Consider the following 23,166-nt stretch of genomic DNA (forward strand, 5'->3'; position numbering starts at 1 on the left):
ACGAACTGCTCCGCTTTGCCAGCCGCTCCACTCTGCTCCTCCAGCTGTCCTCAGAAACTGCTCCGCTCCACCAGCTGCTCTGCTCCATGAGCTGCTCTAGTTCTCCCTGCAAACTGCTCGGCTCCGCTTGCTCTGTGGGCCGCTCCACCCGTCCCACAGCTACTCCGCTCTGCTGCCGCCAGCTGTCCCGTGATCCGCTCCAGCCATCCCCACAACTGCTCCACTCCGCCAGCTGCTCTGTTCCACAGTATAGCTTCAGGCTCCCCTACTAGTTAGCACAGTACTCAGTGCTCTCAGCTCAGTAATTTCAGCTCTTTAGTGATCTCAGCTCTTAGTAGGGGAGCCCCAGTGCTAGCACACCATTAGCCCAAAGTGAGTTCAGCTCAGTAACCTGTATTTAGATTCTTGAGGGAATAAAAAAATCAACTCTGATATTCCACAGTGGAGAGAGGAGGGAGTGGAACTGGTGCTTCTAGCTCCACAAAGAGACTGCACCACCAGGTACAGATACCTGTCCCCAGCCTCTCTCAATTCACTGGGTTTTGGAACCCATGTCCCTTGTCTAGCAAGTACCACCTAACTGAGGTTGAGTCATTTGTCCCAAAGCAGTCCCACAGCTCGGCAGTCTGGGATAGGGTAGGCGTGCCTATGCAAATACACTCTCTGAAATTCTTTCCACCAGATGTCAGGGTAGAGCTTATCCTGACTCTGCTTACACAATGTTAATGTCAGCTTTTGCCTTTTGGCCCAGATCTCCCAGCCAGAGCCTCACAAACCCATAGCCCCGCTACCCAGGCAAGAGCCCTACAACCCTGGTCCTGCTCTCCAGGATGGAGCCCCGCAACCCAGCAGCCCCGCTCTCCCAGCCGGAGCCCCGCAAACCCGCAGTCCTGCAACCCTGGCTGGAGCCCCGCAACCCCACTCTCCCAGCCAGAGCTCCGCAACCCCCACGGTCCCGCTCCCTCGGCCGAAGCCCCGCAATCCCGTAGCCCCGATTTCCCTGCCAGAGCCCCACAACCCCACGGACCTACTCTCCAGGCCGGAGTCTTGCAACCCCACAACCCCATAGTCCTGCTCTCCCGGCCAGAGCCCTGCAACCCCATAGCTCTACTCTCCCGGCCAGAGCCCCGCAACCCCGTGGTCGTGCTCCCCCACTGGAGCCCCGCAACCCCGTAGCCCCACTCTCCCAGCCAGAGCCCTGCAACCCTTCGGTCATGCTCCCCCCGGAGCGCGACAAATCCCGCGGTCCTGCCAACCCGGCAGGAGCCCCGCAACCCCGCATCCCCACTCCTTCAGCCAGAACCCCACAACCCCGCTACCCCGCGGCCCTGCTACCATCGCCGGGGTGCAGAAATCCGAAGTGCCACCCGGAAAGTACATTCTCCATGAATCGGGCCCCACACTGGCTTAAAGCCGGCTCTGATGTACTGTACCATAATTTTCATGTGCAGTTTCTGAAAATGAAACAGGGAGATGCTGTGTACTTTAATGATAGAAACTGTCAATGCCTCTCTGGCGGAGGGCAAGATGACAGTATCTATCTATCATCACCATTGTATTTGTAGGTCTCTTTAAAAGCAATATTTAGGCCCTTGCTTTTTACGCTGATCATTGCATTGGTTATCACAATCTCTCTCACCATCCTATTTTGGGGGAAGATTAATGAGAAATTATTATAATAATTCATTAATTATTAATTGTTATTATATTATTAATTATTGCTAATGTCATCATCATAGCACTTTAGTCGTCCCTAGGTTTAACAACAAAAGTGCCCATGTAGACATAGCCTAAGACAGCCCAGAGGCAACCATCTCAAACAGGTTTGTGTTGCTTGCCTCTGCTCTCTAGAAGCTCTCTGTGGGCCACCACCAGGCTCCATCCTGTCATTCCTTCTATCCAGCGTGAAGCTGTGAAAAGAGATGTGAAATAGTTTGGATGATGACACCATCAGTATGTGTCTGGAACTCATCATGACATTTCTTTTTAATCAGACCAATAGGTCTCTTGTTTCTCTCAGTGCCTAGCTGAGATTGGGGTCTGGATAGGCCCAGCTGGCTAAGGCTCAGCCCTGAGAAGACAGAAGTGATGCTGGGGAAAGCATCAAGAGAAAACAGTATGTCTGAACCTGCCAATCTGGAGGAGCAGACTTGATTGCATTTTCTGTAAGTATGGAATATCTGGGATGGAAGGGACCTTAAGAGGTCATCTCATCTCATCTAACCCTCTGCTCAAAGCAGGCCTAATACCCAGACAGATTTATTGCCCTGATCCCTAAATAGCCCCTTCAAGGATTGAACTCATAACCCTGGGGCTAGTAGGCTAATAATCAAACCACTGAGCCATCCCTCCTCTGTAAGGTGTACATTTGTGGGTTCCATTGGATACTCAGCTAATTTTGGAAAATCAAGTAACAGTTGTGCCCTAAATATTTTTTTCATTCACATCTGGCTAGTTAGGGACATTTATAGGGACATTTAATAAGGAATACACCTGATCTCAATGCTGAAGAACAGGTGCTGTATAACACAGTTTTCTTTCAGGGAGCTCCAATGCTGGGCAGCACACTCATAAATGGGCTGCAAAACTGAGCTGTTGTACTACAGTGAGACAACTACTATACATTCCTCTTGACTTTTTCACCCAAAAGGATGCTAACCTGTGTAATGTATATTTAGGAACCCTTCAGAGGCTCTATACACCAGCAGAGATCACTTGTCTCCACAGTATACAGTGGATTTAAGCAACCATTTGAGCATAACTTTTTCAAGGCTGATGGGAAGCCTATAAGTGCAGTCAGTGTTATGATTAAGATATGAGTCTGGGAATCAGAAATCCCTGTTGTGCCACTATAACTGAGTGAGACTGTGGGTCACGCATGGCTCTGTGACTCAGTTTACCCATCTGTAAAATAAGACTAATGACACTTACCTTTGTAAAGCCCCACAAGATCTGCAGGTGACATGAACTACTGTGATGCTGCCTGGAGGTACACAGGTTTGTGAGGCACCTCATCATCACCATCCCTTAGCATAAGGAAGCCCAGGCTGCCAGGAGTCAGCTACCAGCTCAGCTCACTAGGCTCCACTGTCCCCTGTACAGGTCAGCAATTGGTATACACCAGACAGCTGCAGCAGCACAGGAGCCAGCAAACAGAGCTGTTGTTGGGGAAAAGACCACCACCTTGTTAATTTGATCAGACAGCCGAAGGCTCCTTTATTGATATATCATTAATACATGTGTGCACACACGGAGAGTCAGCGTAACCCCTAGCAAGGGTTAAGCTGCCCTCCCGTACTGATTTTCACCAGCGCTTATAAAGCTTAAAACCACAAATTATCATATCTTGCTTACACATAAATCACAACCTTATTTGGCTATCACATGGCATATACTGCAAAAATACAATTAATATTGTCCTTATATGGCATAACATATTTAAAATTGCAAGCCTTATCTTTTCACTTCCTTGTAGATGTTTACTTGATTGTCAGGAGACCCTGACAGTTCAGTTACCCCTACTTGCGGTCAGGCTGACAAGCTTCGCATGGCCCTCTGGGATTCAGTGTCTGGTGTCCAGTTCCCAGTTCCGGCCAGATGTTTTTTATATGCTGATACCGAGTTATACTTTTATGCTAACGCAAGCATATTAGTGCGGGGATTTCCATAGAAGCCATTGTCGGTGTTAAATACTAGGGCAGTGATGGGCTGGTTATTAGGGGACTTTCTTTGAGTTTTACCCTTTGCAAGCAGCACAATCATGGTTTGTGTATAACGAAACTGTCTTCTGGGAGTTCCATTCTGCAGTTGTTAATATAGCAACTTACTTCCTACAAAGTTAGTAATCCTAGGGCCCATAAAGTTAATAAACCTAAGGCCTATACTTATGGAGCACTGATAGGCAATATACCTTTGATTTATACCTGGGGGTTGTTTTTCCCTATCACTGTGAACAGGGGAGTTTCAGTGGGAGTTTCCAGGGGGAGGTTGCAGGGGAGACTAAGACAGAGGAACCGACAAGCAAGTCAAGAGATAGGGTGGTGGTCTGGTGCCTGCTGGGGGCTTGTGTTGTGTTGACTACCAGGTGGCAGGTGGGAAGGCCATGACTGATACAGAGGCAGCAGTGAAAGACACAATGAGGATGACTGGATGTGGAAGCTGCGGCATGTACATGATCCTGGAGGGGGCGCCTGAAAAGAGCTTTGTCTGCATGAAGTGCAGCCTGATAGAGCTGATGGAAGAGAAGATCCGAGGACTGGAGATGCAGGTGCAAACTCTGGTTGAGTTTAGACAGGGGGCTGAGCAGACGATGGAGCACAGACAGGAGGGGGCTGAAGGGATAAGCTCAGATGTGCAGGTGGAAGCAGGCCCAAAGAATTCAGAGGAGAGACTGCTGGGGGAGGAAAGTGGACGGTGGAAGCATGTGACTAAGAGAACCAGGCAGAGGAAAAGACGGGCCAGTGAAGGAGAAATAGAACTCAGGAACAGATTTGCAGAGCACAGCAGGTGGTCGCTGAAGGAGAGAGGGCAAGGAAAAAGAGAAGAGCTGATAGTCCTGCAAGAGGAGAGGAGGAGTCAATGGAGGCAACACCAAATATGAGCCCCAGGAGGATTGCAAGGGGGAATAGGAATCGAGAGGACTTGCAGCCAGTGGGTGTGGGAGATAGACCGGAGAAGCGCACTGTCACCAGGAAAAGGCAGGTCTACGTGATTGGAGACTCCTTACTGAGAAGAATAGACAGGCCTGTGACTAGAGCTGATCGGGAGAACAGAAGCGTGTGCTGTATGCCGGGTGCTAAGATACAGGATGTGGACCTGAGGCTGAAAAGGATACTAACAGGAGCGGGGAAGAATCCGTTGATTGTCCTTCATGTGGGAACGAATGATACGGCTAGATACTCTCTGGAATGTATCAAGGGAGACTATGCCAGACTGGGGAAGACACTTAAGGAAATCGAGGCTCAGGTGATCTTCAGTGGGATTCTGCCGGTTCCTAGAGAAGGGCGACAAAGGTGTGACAAGATTATGGCGATCAACAGATGGCTCAGGCAGTGGTGCTATAAGGAGGGCTTTGGGATGTACGGCCATTGGGAAGCATTTATGGACAGAAGACAGTTCTCTCGGGATGGACTTCACCTGAGCAAGGAGGGAAATAGACTTCTAGGATGGAGGCTGGCTGACCTGATTAAGAGAGCTTTAAACTAGAAATTTGGGGGAGATGGTTGGGAGTTGTTCGGGAGATCTCCAAGCCGGAATTTAACCTTGAGATGGAAGTAAACAAAGTAAGAGGGGATACAGCCATGGACAGAAGAATTGGCATAAGGAGGAAGGGTAGTGTAGATAACAGACTAACAGGTGATGTTGGTGGTAGAATGTCTGTGCCTAACAGGATACAGAATGTGAGTGAAGCCAAACGGCAAAAATTAAGATGTCTGTACACTAATGCGAGGAGCCTAGGGAACAAAATGGAGGAACTAGAGCTACTGGTGCAGGAAGTGAAACCAGATATTATAGGGATAACGGAAACGGTGGAATAGTAGTCATGACTGGAGTACAGGTATTGAAAGCTATGTGCTGTTTAGGAAAGATAGAAATAAAGGGAAAGGTGGTGGAGTAGCATTGTACATCAATGAGGAGGTTAACTGTAAAGAAATAAGAAGTGATGGAATGGACAAGATAGAGTCTGTCTGGGCAAAAATCACACTGGGAAAGACAGCTACTAGAGCCTCCCCTGACATAGTGCTTGGGGTGTGCTACAGACTGCCGGGATCTGATTTGGATATGGATAGAGACCTCTTTAATGTTTTTAAGGAAGTAAACACTAATGGGAAATGTGGGATCATGGGAGACTTTAACTTCCCAGATATAGACTGGAGTACAAGTGCTAGCAAGAATAGTAGGGATCAGATTTTTCTGGATGTGATAGCTGATGGATTCCTTCACCAAATAGTTGAAGAACCAACAAGAGGGGATGCCATTTTAGATTTGGTTTTGGTGAGCAGTGAGGACCTCATAGAAGAAATGGTTGTAGGGGACAACCTTGGTTCGAGTGATCATGAGCTAATTCTGTTCAAACTAGATGGAAGGATAAACAAAAGTAGATCTGGGACTAGGGTTTTTGGTTTCAAAAGGGCTAACTTTAAAGAATTAAGGAAATTAGTTAGGGAAGTGGATTGGACTGAAGAACTTGTGGATCTAAATGTGGAAGAGGCCTGGAATTACTTTAAGTCGCAGCTGCAGAAACTATCAGAAGCCTGCATCCCAAGAAAGGGGAAAAAAACATAGGCAGGAGCTGTAGACCAAGCTGGATGAGCAAGCATCTCAGAGAGGTGATTAAGAAAAAGCAGAAAGCCTACAAGGAGTGGAAGAAGGGTGGGATTAGCAAGGAAAACTATCTTAGTGAGGTCAGAACATGTAGGGATAAAGTGAGAAAGGCTAAAAGCCAAGTAGAGTTGAACCTTGCAAAGGGAATTAAAACCAATAGTAAAAGGTTCTATAGCCATATAAATAAGAAGAAAACAAAGAAAGAAGAAGTGGGACCGCTACACATGAGGATGGAAAAGAGGTTAAGGATAACCTAGGCATGGCCCAATATCTAAATAAGTACTTTGCCTCAGTCTTTAATAAGGCTAATGGGGAGCTTAGGGGTAATGGAAGGATGACAAACGGGAATGAGGATATGGAGGTGGATATTACCACATCTGAGGTAGAAGCCATACTTGAACAGCTTAATGGGACAAAATCGGAGGGCCCGGACAATCTTCATCCAAGAATATTAAAGGAACTGGCGCATGAAATTGCAAGCCCGTTAGCGAGAATTTTTAATGAATCAGTAAACTCAGGGGTTGTACCATACAACTGGAGAATTGCTAACGTAGTTCCTATCTTTAAGAAAGGGAGAAAGAGTGATCCGAGTAACTATAGGCCTGTTAGTTTGACATCTGTAGTATGTAAGGTCTTGGAAAAAATGTTGAAGGAGAAAGTAGTTAAGGACATTGAGGTCAATGGTAATTGGGACAAAGTACAACATGGTTTTACTAAAGGTAGATCTTGCCAAACTAACCTGATCTCCTTCTTTGAGAAGGTGACAGACTATTTAGACAAAGGAAATGCGGTAGACCTAATTTACCTCGATTTCAGTAAGGCATTTGACACAGTTCCACATGTGGAATTATTAGTCAAATTGGAAAAGATGGGGATCAATATGAGAATTGAAAGGTGGATAAGGAACTGGTTTAAGGGGAGACTTCAATGGGTCGTACTGAAGGGTGAACTGTCAGGCTGGAAGGAGGTTACTAGTGGAGTTCCTCAAGGATCGGTTCTGGGACCAATCTTATTTAACCTTTTTATTACCGATCTTGGCACAAAAAGCGAGAATGTGCTAATAAAGTTCACGGATGACACGAAGCTGGGGGGTATTGCTAACATGGAGAAGGACCGGGATATCATACAGGAAGATCTGGACGACCTTGTAAACTGGAGTAATAGTAATAGGATGAAATTTAATAGTGAAAAGTACAAGGTCATGCACTTAGGGATTAATAATAAGAACTTTAGATATAGATTGAAGACTCATCAGTTGGAAGCAACAGAGGAGGAGAAGGACCTTGGGGTATTGATAGATCACAGGATGACTATGAGCCGCCAATGTGATATGGCCATTAAAAAAGCTAATGCGGTTTTAGGATGCATTAGGCGAGGTATTTCCAGCAAAGATAAGGACGTGTTAGTACCGTTATATAAGGCGCTGGTGAGACCCCACCTGGAATACTGTGTGCAGTTCTGGTCTCCCATGTTTAAGAAGGATGAATTCAAACTGGAACAAGTTCAGAGAGGGGCTACTAGGATGATCCGAGGAATGGAAAACCTGTCATATGAAAGGAGACTCAAAGAGCTTGGCTTGTTTAGTCTAGCCAAAAGAAGGCTGAGGGGGGATATGCTTGCTCTTTATAAATATATCAGAGGGATTAATATTAGGGAGGGAGAGGAATTATTTAAGCTTAGTACCAACGTAGACACAAGAACGAATGGGTATAAACTGGACACTAGGAAGTTTAGACTTGAAATTAGATGAAGGTTTCTAACCATTAGAGGAGTGAAGTTCTGGAACAGCCTTCCAAGGGGAGTAGTGGGGGCAAAAGACGTATCTGGCTTTAAGATTAAGCTTGATAAGTTTATGGAAGGGATGGTATGATGGAAGTGCCTAATTTTGGCAACTGATCTTTGATTATCACCAGATAAGTATGCCCAGTGGTTGGTGATGGGATGTTGGATGGGATGGGATCTGAGTTACTGCAGAGAATTCTTTCCTGAGTGCTGGCTGGTGAGTCTTGCCCACATGCTCAGGGTTTAGCTGATCGCCATATTTGGTGTCGGGAAGGAATTTTCCTCCAGGGCAGATTGGCAGAGGCCCTGGAGGTTTTTCGCCTTCCCCTGCAGCGTGGGGCATGGGTCACTTGCTGGTGGATTCTCTGCAGCTTGAGGTCTTCAGACCACAATTTGAAGACTTCAGTAACTCAGGCATAGGTTAGGGGTTTGTTATAGAAGTGGATGGGTAGAGTTCTGTGGCCTGCTTTGTGCAGGGGGTCAGACTAGATGATCACATTGGTCCCTTCTGACCCTAGAATCTATGAATCTATGAATCACTGAGTCCCCCGAGCATCTCCCTGCAGTGCCCCGCCCCATATCCACTGGACACTCACAGAATTCCCAGATCTGCCATCCCAAAGGAACAGTGCTGCACTGCTTACAAGCTATCCCATAGGTCACTACAGCTCCATTTAGACACAGCACTTCACTTTGGTTATAGAGAAAGCAAGTGTATGTGTATATAACAAAGCACAGAGATTGCAGTGAGAGGAAGCAGAAATATTGGAACCAAAGGGTTATAGATAAAATAAAATCATAACACACATTCAAGAGTCTAAACTTATCTAACAAGATGCCCTTTTGTCTAGTAAGGTACAGCCAAGCCAAAGGCCTTCCCTTCTCCTGGGTGATCTGCTGTTAACTTCAAGGCTTTAAGAGCATAACTTCCTATATCTGTACATAGCTCCTTCCATACTATTCGCACATACATTTCACAAGTATTCTAATGAGCAGCGTGACTCAGTAGAGACCCTTACATGACATTCATGTAAATATGTAAATACCAGACCCAGGGGATCTCTTGCACCCTTATGCCCCCCTGTGCCCTCTGCCAGTTGGCACCACTAGATACCTGGGTGAGGGCTAGGCCCTCTGGAGAAAGTTACTGTATTGTATAATGTATCACCATTGGGCTCAAAGGTCTGAGTGGGCTTCTGCCTCCTCATGTCCTTCCCCCAGCTCTCACAGACAGGTAACTGCTCATTTAGTTTCCAAGGAGTCTGGAAGAATGAAGTGGTTTGGGGGACTGCGCTATGGAGCCTTTCACTTCTCTGTCATTGGTTATAACAAGGACAGGTCTTTGTAATGAGCAAATGTAATTTTCCTCACAGAAACCAGCACTGCACTGGCATTTATGGTCCCCTGTGTCAGCCTAGATTCACAAAGATACTTTGAGCGTCACAACGCCTAACTTTTAGGTTCCTAGAAAATCACAGGAACACAGTGTGATTCACCAAGCCTGAGTTAGGCACCTAGGTTCCCCACACAATGAAGAGGAGAGATAGGCACCTTAGTCTGTGATTCCCAAAACCAGCATGTTATGGGGAGAGATGTGTAAGCTAGCCAATGGGGGATGCCAAAGAGGAGGGTCATGGTGCTATGCCCTGCCCCTCTCTTGGAGATAAGTGCCTAAGTCTGGGCTACAGGGAAGTGCCTTTCTCTGCTAGTGATTATCAGTGTCTCTAGACACACAGCTCAAAGAGGCTGAAGCAGACCAACTGGCCTAAAGAAAAGCCAGGGGCCAAACAAAAACAGCCAGTTGGAGGCAGTAGGGAACCTTTGAAAGACTACATCAAGGACCATGACACACACAGAAACACACCAAGAGTAACACACATCTCTTCCTCCCTCCCTCTCTCTCTCTGTGTCTCTCACACACACATGCAAGTGCACGAGTGCATTGTTATCTGTCCTTGTGTCAGAAGCCATAAATTCCTTTGGTTATCTTGGACTGTTTATTAAATGCTGGTTTTTTAGTTCCTATTCCTGGTCACTGAAATGTCAGGGCTCAAAGGGCACTGCCTCCTTTCTGCCCTGCTTGTTATCTGGGATGTAAGGGAGGAGAAATGAGAAATACATCAGACTTCGATACAGGGAAGCCTTAGGAAGCACCTTGGATGCACAAAGGGCATCGGTCAACTGCTCTACAAACTGCATGGAGCTTTAATGATCTGTAGTTATGGATGAGGGACTCTGCCAGAAATCTCTAGGCAGGTTTTGTGTGTGTGTGTGTATGTGTGTGTGTGTGTGTGAGAGAGAGAGAGAGAGAGAGAGAGAGAGAGAGAGAGAGAGAGAGAGAGAGAGAGAAAGAAAATACCCATCACAGTGTATGTGCTAGAACTATAGGATAGTCTACTCATTGGCACCAAGATTCTTTTGACAAAAACAACAAGGAAATCTTCAACAGAAAAGAACTGCATTCTGTAACTGGCAAAATGATTCCTCTAACCAATGAAAACATGCGGATTATCACCTGCTCAAAGCTGAAGTCCAGAGGAGGCTATGTGACATCAGAAATAAGTGGTGGCAAGAGAAGGCCTCTGAGATCCAGGGTTTCATAGACCAGGATGACATGAGAAGCTTCTTTCAAGCAATGAAAGCTATATATGGGCTAAGCTCAAAAGGCCCAGCCCCCTTACGTTCCCAGGATGGGTCTACCCTCCTCAAAGGCAATGGGGCTATTAAACAATGCTGGAAGGAGTACTTTGAGACCTTACTAAATTGTGAATCCACGGTCTCTGAAGACACAATTGAGTCTATTCCACAACACTCAGCAACGGAACACCTTGCTGATCCCCTATCTTCTGAGGAAGTTCTCATGCCATCACCCAGACAAAAAAATCACAAGGCACCAGGCCCAGATGGCATCCCAGCTAAGGTTTTTAAAGCTGGTGGAACAACTCCTCAACAAAATCTGGACCTGGAAAGAAATTCCACCTGACTTTAACACCACCAACATTGTTACAATATCCAAGAAAGGAGTCAAATCTTTGTGTGGGAACTACAGAGGTATTTCTCTCCTCTCCATCGCAGGGAAGATCCTTGCCCGGATACTACTAAACTGCCTTCTCCCTTCATGAAACACCAGCTCCGCTAGACTAGCCGTTGTGTACATAGTCTTACACTTGCCTCCCCAAGCAAGTACTCTTCTCTCAGTTAAGCCAGGTGTGACGAAGTGGGAATGTTCTTGATGTGTTATTTGAATACTAAGTGGGGAGTATTGACCTGGGAAGGTTGCAGGGGAGTTTTGCTGGGAGTGCCTGCATTGGGGAAGGGAGGACACCTGAGCATGTAACAGAACCCTCTACCCTCTACCCGGGAAACTGGACAAAGGATACAAAGGCTGGGGGAGGAGCCGGGGGGAGGCTGAGTGAGAAGCTGAAGGGAGTTTCAATTTGGAGTTGACTGGGAAATGGAGAGGGCCATCCTGACCAACAGGGCTGTGGTCTCCCTGGGACCCCCAGATGGACCTAACTAAAGGGGGGTCCTGTTATCTGTATCGGCAAGACCTGTTTTGGACTGTGTTCCTGTTGTCTAAATAAACCTTCTGTTTTACTGGCTGGCTGAGAGTCACAGTGAATCGCAGGAAGTTGGGGGTGCAGGACCCTGACTCCTCAACACTCTGTGACATCAGGGAAGAAGGGCTCACGGAGGGCAGCGGAAGAGTTTCAAAGACATACTGAAAGTACATCTTAAAAAGGGAGGCATCAACCCAACAAACTGAAAGGACTGGACATGGAACAGAACACAGTGGCACCGCACCATACACCAAGCCACAGCTCACTTTGAGAACAGATGTGCTCATGCGACAGAGAAGCGACAAAGGAGAAGAGAAAGGGCACAACACTCCAGCCAAACAACTAACTATGTCTTCTTCAAGATTACACCTGTCACTTCTGTGGGGAAATCTCCAAGGCACGAATTGCGCTTCTCAGCTACTTAAAATCCCACCAATGAACCCCCTTGGCAGACATCATCCTCACATTGAGGGATAGCCGAAGAGAGAAGTGTGTGTGTGTGTGTGGTGGTAAGGGAGACAGGGGACAGAGGGAGAGGAACACACAGACATATAGAGAAAGGAAGTTTCACTTGGATCTTGTAGTTTGTTCTTCAGCCATAGCTTCCTTGGCAAATCCACTTCAAAACACTGGGCCCTATAACATGCGGCTCTTCAGAAGTTAATATGCGGCTCCTTGTATAGGCACCAACTCTGCGGCTGGAGCTATAGGTGCCAACTTTCCAATGAGCCAGGGAGTGCTCACTGATGAACCCCCTGGTCTGCCACAGGCTCTGCCCCTACTGCAAGCCTTCCCGCCCCCTCCCTATAGCCTGTAGTGCCCTCGTTCCTCCCCCCACCCCGAGTCTCCTGCACGCCAGGAACCAGCTGATCAGAAGGTGTGGGGAGCCACCCCTGCCCTATAGTGTTGGTAGCTGCAAGAGCTGGAAATGAAGTTGCTCTGCGCCTCCTGCTCTTTTCTCCACATGACCTTCTGCTGAGCGGGGGAAGGAATGGAATAACTGGGTGCTCCCTAACCCCAGCATCTGTCTGCTCAGAGAGTCTAGGGTTACAATAGCAGGGAAAGCAGCAAAGAATCCTGTGGCACCTTATAGACTAACAGACATTTTGGAGCATGAGCTTTCGTGGGTGAATACCCACTTCTTCAGATGCATGTGGTGGAAATATCCAGGGGCAGCTATATATATGCTAGCAAGCAAGCAAGCTAGAGATAGCAGGGAAGATTCTTTGTAAGGATTTGCAGCCCTTGCCCAGTGCTGTGCCTTCTCTGTATAAATGCGTGTTAAAGTCTGTATATATGTGATGTGTGTGGGATGAGACCAGCCTTCTATGGTTTCACAAAGAAAGGCAATATAGGGAGTATGAGGACCAGGTGAGGGCCTAGAGGAAAATTATGGGCTTGAAAAGCTAAAGTTTGGAAGGTCAGTTCATATTAAGAGTGATCACCAGACTCTTCCTCCTCCCACTTAATGAACTCCTAGAAAAGTTTGTGATGTCATACATTGGACCATTCTTATGTTAGTACCAAGTAGGGTTTATTAAGCAGTACCACATGAATTGCATTTTGAAAATGAACAGACAAACAAACAAAGGCAGTGCTTCCTTAGATTATAGATATTTTATTCAAATGTTATGTTGACAAAAGACAGAGAAAGTAAAACCTAGAAATCTATCAAGAGAAAAATTCAGAAAAATAATCCTGGAGAATAAATCCTCTCCAAGGTCTTTACATATGTTATTGAATAATTAATTAGTTCCATATAAACTGCTTACACAAAGCAAACCATATCGTGTTATGTTCATTTGCGAAACAGCATTGGACACAGAATAAGCAAGATACTCTTGTGTTAACTATGATGGAATAAACCCGTACACTGAGTCACAGGTGTTAACATGACCCAGTCACTGTACAACATCAAATATTTAAACATGATTCACTTTTCAAAAGGCTACAAGCTGAACCAATGGGAAGGAAATGGCTATGAGTAACTAAATCAAATTGGAATGATTAAACATTCTAGAGTCCTATCAACATCTCTTCCCCATGATGGCCTGGTTCAATACACTCGTGACATCCAGAGATTTGCTGGCTGCCCAGGCCAGAATACTGGCGGCTATCAGGGATTGGCTGATGTGAGTGCTCTTTTCTGTTGATCATTTTCTACACATAGGCTGAAAACCGGAGTCTGGTTCTCACCTGATGAAATCTCTAAGCAAGACGGAATGTTCTAGTGAGAAAATCAACAGCTGAAGTTAATTTCTTTTCAGGAGGTTGGCAGCATAACATTTGTGCTCTAGACTCACTCTGGGATTTAATGGATATGGGAGGAACTCACTGTAACTGCAATCACCTAAAATATTAATTGCTTCAAATCTCATTCAAAACCAGGGCAAATTACAACAGGGTTCCCAGGCATGTTTAATGGTCACAGGGACTCATCATGAGATCTGGTTGGGAGTATTCCAACTAAACGGTTATTCATCAGAAAATGCTGATTCGTCAAATCCAAAATGTCTTATGGAAAACAATCGGTTGTGAAGAAACTTTTGCTGGGAAAATCTCTCAGGTCCATCATGAGGCGGTGGAAAAAGGAGAGGGAGAGTGACCCCCACCCCAAAATAGCCAATAGCCTGTTGCTTTGGCCATTCCCCTAGGATATGAGAGACTCAGGTTCAAGTCCCTGCTATGTCTCAATCAGGAGCAGGGATTTGAATCTAGGACCTAGTCTACGCCTAAAACTGTGAAAAAATTCATAACATGCGTGACATACTTAGGTCAACCTATCCCGCACTGTAGATGCAGTGCAGTGGATTAAACAATTCTCCCGTTGACATAGCTACTGCCTCTTGAGGGGGTGGATTTACCACAGCAACTGAAACTGCCCTTCCGTCACTGTAGTGTCTACATTACAGAGCTACAGAGACATATCTGCAGAGCTGCCTCTGTGCTTCTGCATCGCTTGTAGTGTAGACATAGCCTGGGTATCCCACAGAAGTGTGTGAGGGCCCTACACACTGGGCTGATGGCTGCTTTTGGAAGGGTGCTCTCGCTCACTCTCTTCCACCTCCTTGCGGTTTTCACACAAAAACTGAAAAGGTCTCAGGTTTGTTCCAATGCAGAATGAAAACACATCTTGGAATTTCCCATGGGATGGAAATATCATTTATTGGCCAGCTTTTCCCTTCACACCCTGACTGTGCATTATAGATCACCCTGTGACATGGGTGATTTGGAAAGCGGAGAAACTTCAGAGGAGTTCAATGAAACATTCAATGGCCCCGTTACTGGGAGGGACTATAAACGCCATCCAGATGCTGGCAAGGAAAGGGGTTAACCAGCTCTGGCTGTGGGGATAGGAAGCCTGACAACAGTTTTGCTAGTGCAAATGGGCTCTGAGAGAAGGATATGCGGTGTAGCGTTGGAAACTGTGTCTGCAAGGGAGGATCAGGAAGAAAGGTCTCTAGGTTAAGAATGGGATGTAAAGGAAGAGAAGAACTGTGGGGTTTCCCTTTCTAGAATTTGTCTAGCCATGCTCTAGAACTTACTTCGTACTTGGACTGAGGAAAAATTCTGTTGTTTTTGTTGCTGAAAGGGACAGAACTTTTTACATTTATACTGTTTTGCAATAAAGCAAACCACAGAGGTGTTTAAACTCCACCTAGGTGTGAAGAGCCTTTTTCTCCTCCAACCAACCAGCCCTTTGATCTCCTCAGGCACTGAGAGTTTTCCAATACAGTTTTAGTGTCCTCATGAGCTCATTTGGGAGTCATTGTGTGTTACAGGTCAGCTGCAGGACACTGGGTTTTGCACAGTGGCGGATTACCGCACAAGCCAACAGGGCCTGTGCTCAGAAGCCCCGGCCAATTTGGGGGCCCTGCAGGAGCGCAGTGGTTCCACCCCATGCTGCTCCTTCCCTCCCCGCTCTTCTTCTCCCTGAGCCCCTGCCCTTGGCCAGGCCAGAAGACGGAGCCTGAGGTCGGGAGAGTGTATTGCCCCCACGGTCCTCCATGCAGAGGTGGACAAGCTGCTCACCCAAGCCCCTCTTCCTTCCCCCTGCCACCTCTCTGTGCAGAGCTGGCCCAAGCCCTGTCCTCTGCCCCTCATGGAGTTGGCTCGAACTTCTCCCTCACCCTGCATGGAGCTGGCCCAAGCCACTCACCTAAGCTCCCTCCTCCCCTGTACAGGGCTCGCCTGAGCCCTGCCACTCATGCCTTTCCCCCCGCTTTGGCAAAACTGGTCATTTGTCCTGTTTGCTCTTGCCATGTTGATCAATTGACAAAAGCAAATGGGACAAATGCCCAGTTTTGCCAAAAAAGTTGGGATGTCTGGGGCCAAAAGAGGGAGTACAGACATCCTAGGCCAGAGGTCCCCAAACTTTTCAGTCACCTCCCCTTTACCCAATCTGTGCCCCCCTGGGAGCTGAGGCCAAGAGTGGGGCCAGAGAAGGGAGCAGGAGCTGGGGACCACAGTAGGACCGGGGCTGTAGCTGGGAGCGGGGCCAAAGGCACAGCTGGGGCCGCAGCCAGGAGCAGAGCCATGACTGGGAGCACAGCAACAACTGGGGTCAGGGGCAGGGCTGAGGGGGGCTAGAGTGGACCTGGGGGCACAGCAGGGCTGGGTGTTGCTCCCTGCCCAACCCCTGTGGGGGCTGACCTAGGCCCCACCACATCTCCCCTAGCATTCCTCCATGTCCCCCTTAGGGAATCACTGCTCTAAGCTATGGCAAGAGCCTTCCAGTGACCCTGGGCAGCTGTGAGTAGCCCTGGGGCCTCCACCTGTCCTGGGCAGGCAGGGGTGTGCATGAAAGCAGCCCCCATCCCGAGTCCCTGCCCCCACAACGTGCACCACCCAGGCAGGTGGAGGGTCTGGGGCTCCGAACAGCAGTCCAGGCTCCCATAGCCTCTTTTACCAGGGCCCAGCTTCTAGCCAGGCCAGGGGAAAGGGCCTTGAGGGAAGAGGAGGTGCAGAGGGTAGGGCCCTGGTGAGTGTAGAACTGATAAATGAAATTGTTTTTAATTATTAATGTAACTTCTGTTTGCCGTCCACTACACTTGTCTATATTGTAACTTCTGTTCACTGTTTGCCATATTGTAATTCAAACCCCATTTTAAAATGCTCACTCCATTTTGTAAAAGCTTCCTCCAACCTTCATTTTTGCAAACCCTGCTGTAATCTTGTTAGTTTAGTTTAGATGTGTGAATGAGGCACGTATGAATGATGGAATCAACCTCCAGCCCTGTCCTGTCCTGATGAAATAAAGTTCGAACCCCAGCGGCTGAAGATGCAGACAAGAGCCCTAACAAAGTAAGAAGAGTCCACCCTAAAAAGAAAAGGTACAATAGAAGGAAGATCAAAGCGAGGTCGGAGGCTGAAAGTCACGCCTGCAATTGACGGGTGATCAATCACCAAACCCAGAGGCAGCGTGACACAGCAAGACCTATAGACTCTGGATTCAAGCTAAGGCCTACAAAAAGTATGGGTGAGATGGAAGACTTTGGAGGGTAACATTCTGCTGCCAACATGGAAGGGCATTGGTGCAGGCCCAACAGAGACCCAGCTCGTCCTTGTGCCCGGCTTTCCTGGCCAGTTAGCCGCCACAAGCTACGAACCCAAGCTGCAAACTCAAGCCATGATCTCAAGCTATGTCCAGGACTGGTAACTATGCAGCAGCTGCAGAACATCTGATGTGTGTGTGTGTGTGTATAGGTATTAGGTATAATGTGTGTGTATAAGGATTAAGATACTAGTTATTGGTCATAAATCAAATTGTTATCATAATAAATGTGGCATCTTTGTCTTGCCCCCTGAAAAGATCCTGTGTAGTTTTGTCTGTACAACATGAGGGGAAGGGCCCCAATAAATCTTAATCCTCCTCTGGTTCTGCATGTGACTCTGGATCATTTCTGGATGCAATTTCCCCCTCCCTAAAGTTCTACTGACCTGAAGGATGGACTGGAGTTCGAGAGAATATAGCATTATCCATGGAGCAAAGTGCCTGGGCCAATAATCTTCATACTTGTCCTCATCATCGACAAATGTTCTCCAACAGTATCTATAAACTGGGGAAATGAAGCAAATCAGTCATATGCTGAAGGAGGTATCAGTGGACTCAGCATACACAAAGGTCAGTCAATCTCAAGGGAGCAAGACTAACTGGAGCCATGCAGAATGCTTCTGCTAGGCAGGACCACCTGAGCACACTATAGCACTTGGGCCTCATGCTCTGCTGGCCTTTTCCATCTTTCTGTCCAGGGAAGGTCTCATTAAACCAGCCTTGCAATATTTCCCTCACTTATTCACCTGGGACAACAAGGAGTCCAGTGGCACCTTAAAGACTAACAGATTTATTGGGCATAAGCTTTTGTGGGTAAAAAACCCACTTCTTCAGTTGCATCTGAAGAAGTGGGTTTTTTACCCATGAAAGCTTATGCCCAAATAAATCTGATAGTCTTTAAGATGCCACTGGACTCCTTGTTGCTTTTGTGGATACAGACTAACATGGCTACCCCCTGATACTTGTCACCTGGGACAAGTCATTTATGTATTGAGGAGAGAGTAAAATATCATCTATTTGTTCATGATTAGTAGCAGCAGCACACTATCAGTGGGTGAGCTAATTTTACTCTGGGTCTAGATTAGAAAAAAAATGCAAAGCCACACCCTTACATTGAAATACAATACTATGTTCTCAAATGAAACTGAAAGATGGCAGATGGACTGCGCCGGGAAGGAGGCTGCTGTTCTCAGTTTATTCCCTGAATGAACCACTAGAGACAGCAGCAGTGCCACACTAGCTTCACCCATGCACACGGCTCAGCTTTGTGCCTCAGCTCTCAGTTCTCGCCTCTAGCAGTAAAAAGGGCCTCGACTCTTAATGGCTCATTCATGCCTCAGCCTCTCTGCTGAGACAAGAGGATCAGCAACTGCCAGCAGGGAGCGAGATTTTAGTGATTTTTATCTGTACTGCTAGGAGCCGGACTGCAAACACCAGCACATTTCACATAGGTCAAAAAATGGCTGTCAGCTATTGGCTTTTGGTCACTGGCACTCAGGGGAAGGTTTGAAACCAGAGACCTAAAGGAGAAAAGCTCTGAATCCCATTGCTCTATCCCCCAAGACTTGGGGCCAGACTGGAGCCACTGACCTAGAAGTGAAGAGATTCCAGAGTCCTTTCTATAACCTCAGTGGAGCCATCCGTGACCAGGGCTGAATTGGAACTAGTGATCTAGAGGCAAAGTGCCTCATGTCCCATCTCTATCCCATGTATTCCCCTTAACTCCATGAGTCATTACCTGGGAGGTCCATGACTCGGATGGTCACTCCAATGTTCACCAGGCTCCGTAGACCCTGACGATTGGTTTCCTCTTTGTGCCAGTAGATCCGTGCTACATAAATAACTAGATTCACATTAGGCTGGTCCTTCAGGAAATCCCTGATTTCCTTGCAGCAGTCCCCGCAGGGACTCCAGGACATGTACCAGGTGATGGAGCAGTGGGCAGAAGGATCAGATCTTTGCTCCTGAAAGACATCTTCTATGAAGTGAATTTCAGCATGCTCTGTTCGAGTGCTATGGCAACAGCTCTGCCAGGGCTTTTTGTTATTGCTCCACTTGATTTCATAGAGCATGTATTGCACCCTTCGAAGGACACTTGGGTCATAAGTGTCTATAAATGTCTCCTGGGATATCTTCCCCCTGAAACATGAGAGAGATTCCAAAGAGTAACTGACTGCAGCTTTATCGCTAAGAGCTTGCCAGTCATAGAAAGTTAAAAATGAGCAGGGTGGGAAGGAGGAACAAATAAATGGAAACGGAAGTCACAGAAGGATAGACAGAGATTCAGAGATAGCGATGGGAGAAAAGAGAGATGGGGAAGAAGGAGAGTTAAATCTAATATCACACTGATGAGAGGGGAGTGAGATCTGAATCTTCCCAGATCCCACTTTGCCTGTAAATCTTGTGGAGGATATGGGTATGGTGCTTTCATTCTCACCCCTGTGTGATGCCTCTGGATACATGATCTGTGGGGAAAAAAATAAAGTCACCTTGTGCACAGAGAGAAACATAGGGGAAGACAGAAAAAGGAAGGCCTCTAAATGCATCCTCCCTAGGACGATCTGACCTATAATTGTTCATTCTCAATGGACAATTCCTATTCAGTACTGCTGAATATTGAAGAAGTTCCTTGCTAATATGCAGTGTCCTGAGGATAGTGAAGGTGATAAGGGATCATCCCCCAAATATGGCCATTAATTTTACCATGTACACATGCGGGAGAATGTCCATTACTTGTTAAGTAACAGTCAACTAACTAACTAACTAACTAAATATCTAGGACATTATCCAAAGCTCATTAAAATCAACCGGACTCATGCTCTCAATTCTATGTATAACTGTATTATACTACCAATATCCAAAGAACTGTTCTTTCATTTTATTTTTTTTACTTTAAATGTGGATTTTCCCATTAATATTTTAAAATAAACTTAATAATCATTATTAATTTAATTTTTAAGCTGATATTTCCCAGGAAATATAGCTATGTTATTTCTGTTTTGGAAGAAAATAACATATTCCTATTTTCTTGTTATTTTCTTTAAGAACCTTAGAAAACAAAACGAGGGAAACATGGCTCAGGAACACATTTAAAATTTTCATTACAACCTAGGCACCAGGATTTAATAACAAAATCCCTGTGTCTTTGAAATTCCTCCATCAGCGCTTTCTTCTGCCACCATTTTCATGCCTCAATCACTTTCAACTCAAACCTGAAAGCCAAGACAGTGGCACGCAAGGAAGTTCAAAACATGCTGAGACATGCACAAACATGTACTCAACTAGAGCCTGGACCAAAGTCTATTGAAATCAGTGAAAAGACTCCCCTTGACTTCCATGGAATTTGGTTCAATCCAGGGTTTAATTTATAATGAATGAGGTGCTGGGACTCAGCTCCGCAAGTCCTGGCACAAATTAAGCCCTGGCTGGGCAGCCAGAAAGCAGCGGTTGCTGGCCAGAAGTCCAGAGGTGCCAAGGCTATGAACTGCCATTCCTAGAGGTGCCAGGGCTAAGCCCCAGTACAGATTAGGCTCTGTTTCAGTCCCATAAGAACACATATACATATATTATACTACTTAGTTACACTGAGGCAAGTTTTCAAATATAGACAAGCCCATCCAGACACATACAAACATATATGCATAGACACAGAAAAATCTGAACTGTGTATAGAAAGAGGGGGCCAATGGGATGTACTAGTAAAAAACAAATCATTGTTATAACTTTGAAAAAACCAGTATATATAGCCACTACAATGTAGTACAATCTACCCCAGCTTCAGCTCACCGTTTGTCTTTGTATGAAGTATTCTTTTAGTACTTATGTAGGAAAATCATTTTACTGTCAGTGATTTTGTTTATCTTTGCTAAGTTAGAAACTAAAAACACATTTTAGATGCAAAACACACAGAGACAGACAGCTCCAACTTGTTTACTGTGTATGTATGTCTTATATACATAGAGCCACAATAGCCATACAGACATACATATATCTGCCCATACAGCTACATATACATATATTCACCCATAAATTGATAGAGACATTTGCACACATAAATGCACTAAAATACTGTATACACAAACAAACACATTTACTTGCAAACACATACACACACATATGCACTAATGCTGCAGATTTACCTCTGTTCCAACCAGCAGCCATGGCTTTCTCTCACTACAGCTTCCGAGGCTGTTTGTTTTACTGGTGCATTTTCTCTCTTTCAGTTTCTATTCCTCTGAACAGAAACCCAAGAGTATTTTGCAAACGGGAGACTCCCTGACATGCTGGGAGACATGGCTAGTGTGGAAGCCAGTTGTACGCAGTCAGTGAGATTAGGCTCACAGTATTGTAGAGGCTAGACCTCAATACTGATGCAAAATAGTTATAAATAAATTATAATGTATTCTTATATTTGGTCATTACAGATTTGCCTGCACCTTTATTAAAGAACTACTTATAAGTACATTGATTTACACGGGACTTGGAGAATAATAGCTTCTATATTGATATTTTAGTTACTTGTTTTATTAAATGAAGTATCCTGGCTACTTAAAGAAACTCCTAGGAAATTTGTGCTTTCTGTCAGTAAGACCCAGGCATGAAAAGCTGGAAGGGGACGTCTCCCCCTTGTTAAGGAATGTGAAGATAATCTTTCTCTAGACTCAAAGAGAAGTGGTGTACAAAGCATCTGACCACAAAAGCTGAAACAGGAGCCTCTTCTTTTAACCCTTCTCACCTTCTGGAGCAAAACGTCAGTTTTAAGCTCACACAAAGAATTCCAGCAGTATCCTTATCAAAAACTGATTCTGTGGTTAAACTCTCTGAAGTCTTCATGTAATTTTAAGGGAAACCCATGATTTAAAAAGTGGGAGTAAAGTCCCTGAATGGGGGAGAGAAAGTTATTAAGAGACATCAAGAGAGACAGTTATTAAGATGTGGCCCCTCCATTGCTTGTTTCTTTAGATTATGAAATTTAGTCATTTTGGGAATAAATGTACTTGTTGCTCACCAACTTGGAACAGCCTTTTTACCCTACTGTGACAAATTGGACTTATCACGGGCACCCAGAGGTGTGGCAGGAATGGAGGGGAGATTAGTATATTTAGTGCAGGGGAAGAAATACATCATTTGTCACAACACTGGCATTGCTCCCTGAGTGGTAAGGCAGCCTAGGCCCAGAACTGCCCTTGAAATTTCCCCCACCCCACAGAACACACAGCAAGGAGGCATCATAGAAGGCACTTGTGTAGAGAGTAACCTGCATAGGTCACTTGTCAGCTGGCCTCAGCAAGCAACTGGGTAGAGACTCTATGATCTATAACTAGGGTGACCACATTTCCCTATGCTGAATACGGGACACCTGGTAAAATTATGTGTATTCAAGCAAGTTCAATGGCAATCAGTCAGAACTATGCAGTACTAATGTTCAAATTAACATCAAGTTGACTGAGCCCCTGTTAAAAAGAAATACTGAGTAGTTGGATGATTTTTGTTTGCATTCTTATCTTTATGGCTTTAGGGTTCACATGGGCAGAGGCAACACACACACACTCCCGTACACCTCTGTCTCTCCAACCTGACCCTTCCCTGCTGCAGGATCCATTGGTACTGGGGGGAGAAGAAACAGAAAATTCAGGACAATGTGCCCATTTTTAAGAAAAAGTCCGGAGACATGCAGGAGGGCTTAAATACGGGACTGTCCCTTTAAAAACAGGATGTCTGGACATCCGATCTATAACAGGGGCTGGGATCCTCCAACAACCTCTAGGGAGATTTCTTATTATGATATTCATGTCATAGGTGCGAGAATAGAGAGAATTTCACTCGAAACTTGAGGTTTGTTTTTTCAGCCACAGCCTTGCTTGCCTTGACACTCATCCCTGTGGGTCATGGAGGACGGCAGTGGGCATAGGAGCAGTATCCAGGAGCAGAACTCAGTTCCTTGTC

At 46.0% G+C, this 23,166-nt stretch overlaps 1 protein-coding gene across 2 annotated transcripts; it reads right to left on the reverse strand.

The window, feature by feature from the left end:
- Positions 1-1,758: 1,758 nt before the first annotated feature.
- LOC115637123 (C->U-editing enzyme APOBEC-1-like) lies at positions 1,759-21,447 on the reverse strand. 2 transcript variants are annotated; one of them, XR_003997170.1, is made up of 6 exons: positions 21,360-21,443; positions 19,658-19,685; positions 18,959-19,359; positions 17,607-17,725; positions 2,932-3,158; positions 1,759-1,910 (listed from the first exon to the last, which is right to left on the reverse strand). XR_003997170.1 is itself a non-coding variant. In XM_030538053.1 (5 exons), the coding sequence occupies exons 1-5, from the start codon at positions 21,379-21,381 to the stop codon at positions 13,783-13,785; spliced, it is 681 nt and encodes a 226-aa protein (XP_030393913.1). In that variant the 5' UTR covers positions 21,382-21,447; the 3' UTR covers positions 13,261-13,782. The 2 variants fall into 2 exon arrangements, 1 of the variants encoding a protein (XP_030393913.1); XM_030538053.1 differs by lacking the exons at positions 1,759-1,910; positions 2,932-3,158 and adding an exon at positions 13,261-13,893 and having other exon boundaries at positions 21,360-21,447.
- Between the last annotated feature and the right edge of the window lie 1,719 nt (positions 21,448-23,166).

This window comes from Gopherus evgoodei, chromosome 1 (assembly GCF_007399415.2).
Source record: "Gopherus evgoodei ecotype Sinaloan lineage chromosome 1, rGopEvg1_v1.p, whole genome shotgun sequence".
NCBI lineage: Eukaryota > Metazoa > Chordata > Testudines > Testudinidae > Gopherus > Gopherus evgoodei.